Below are 490 nucleotides of genomic sequence, written 5' to 3'. Positions count from 1 at the left end.
TGATAAAAAGAGAAGTTATACATAATATATTAAAATACTCATCTGAATCTAAAACTTTGCATTAAACCAGTAAAGATAAATATTCTTTTTGGTGTAAAGGAAAGAGAGAAGACAATGAAAATGCATGAATAGTCTGTTCACCAAAATAGATAATATTCTAGGCCACAAATCAGGTTGCAATGTCTTATACAGAAATATATCTGATGATATGACATTTAACTAGAAAAATAGATTTAAAAATACAAAAAAAATTAAAACCCTCCAATTATCTACAATTAAAGCCTACAGTTCTAAAGAATCTATGGATCCTAGAAAAATTGAATGGTAAATTGGAAATATTTTGATGAATGAGATTATAAAAACAAAGCATATTAAAATGTGGTGGTGGCGGTTATGTGCTGTGGAGTCAGTTTCCGAAGCTGTAAATCTTTACGGGAGCAGAAAGTCTCATCTTTCTCCCACAGAACAGTTGGTAGTTTCGAACTGCTGA

At 30.4% G+C, this 490-nt stretch overlaps 1 protein-coding gene across 1 annotated transcript in view; it reads right to left on the bottom strand.

Annotated features, from left to right (window-relative positions):
* Positions 1-215: 215 nt before the first annotated feature.
* Positions 216-490, bottom strand: part of LOC102810611 (olfactory receptor 4A47-like) — a 5,778-nt gene continuing 5,503 nt past the window's right edge. The window contains exon 3 of the mRNA XM_006865155.1: positions 216-219. Within this exon, the coding sequence (XP_006865217.1) occupies positions 216-219 (4 nt within the window). The remainder of the gene's footprint in view (positions 220-490) is intronic.

The sequence above is a fragment of the Chrysochloris asiatica genome, unplaced genomic scaffold (assembly GCF_000296735.1).
Source record: "Chrysochloris asiatica unplaced genomic scaffold, ChrAsi1.0 scaffold00075, whole genome shotgun sequence".
NCBI classification, from domain to species: domain Eukaryota; kingdom Metazoa; phylum Chordata; class Mammalia; order Afrosoricida; family Chrysochloridae; genus Chrysochloris; species Chrysochloris asiatica.
Note: the sequence above shows the minus strand (reverse complement) of the source record. Positions and strands in the feature narration are given on the sequence as shown.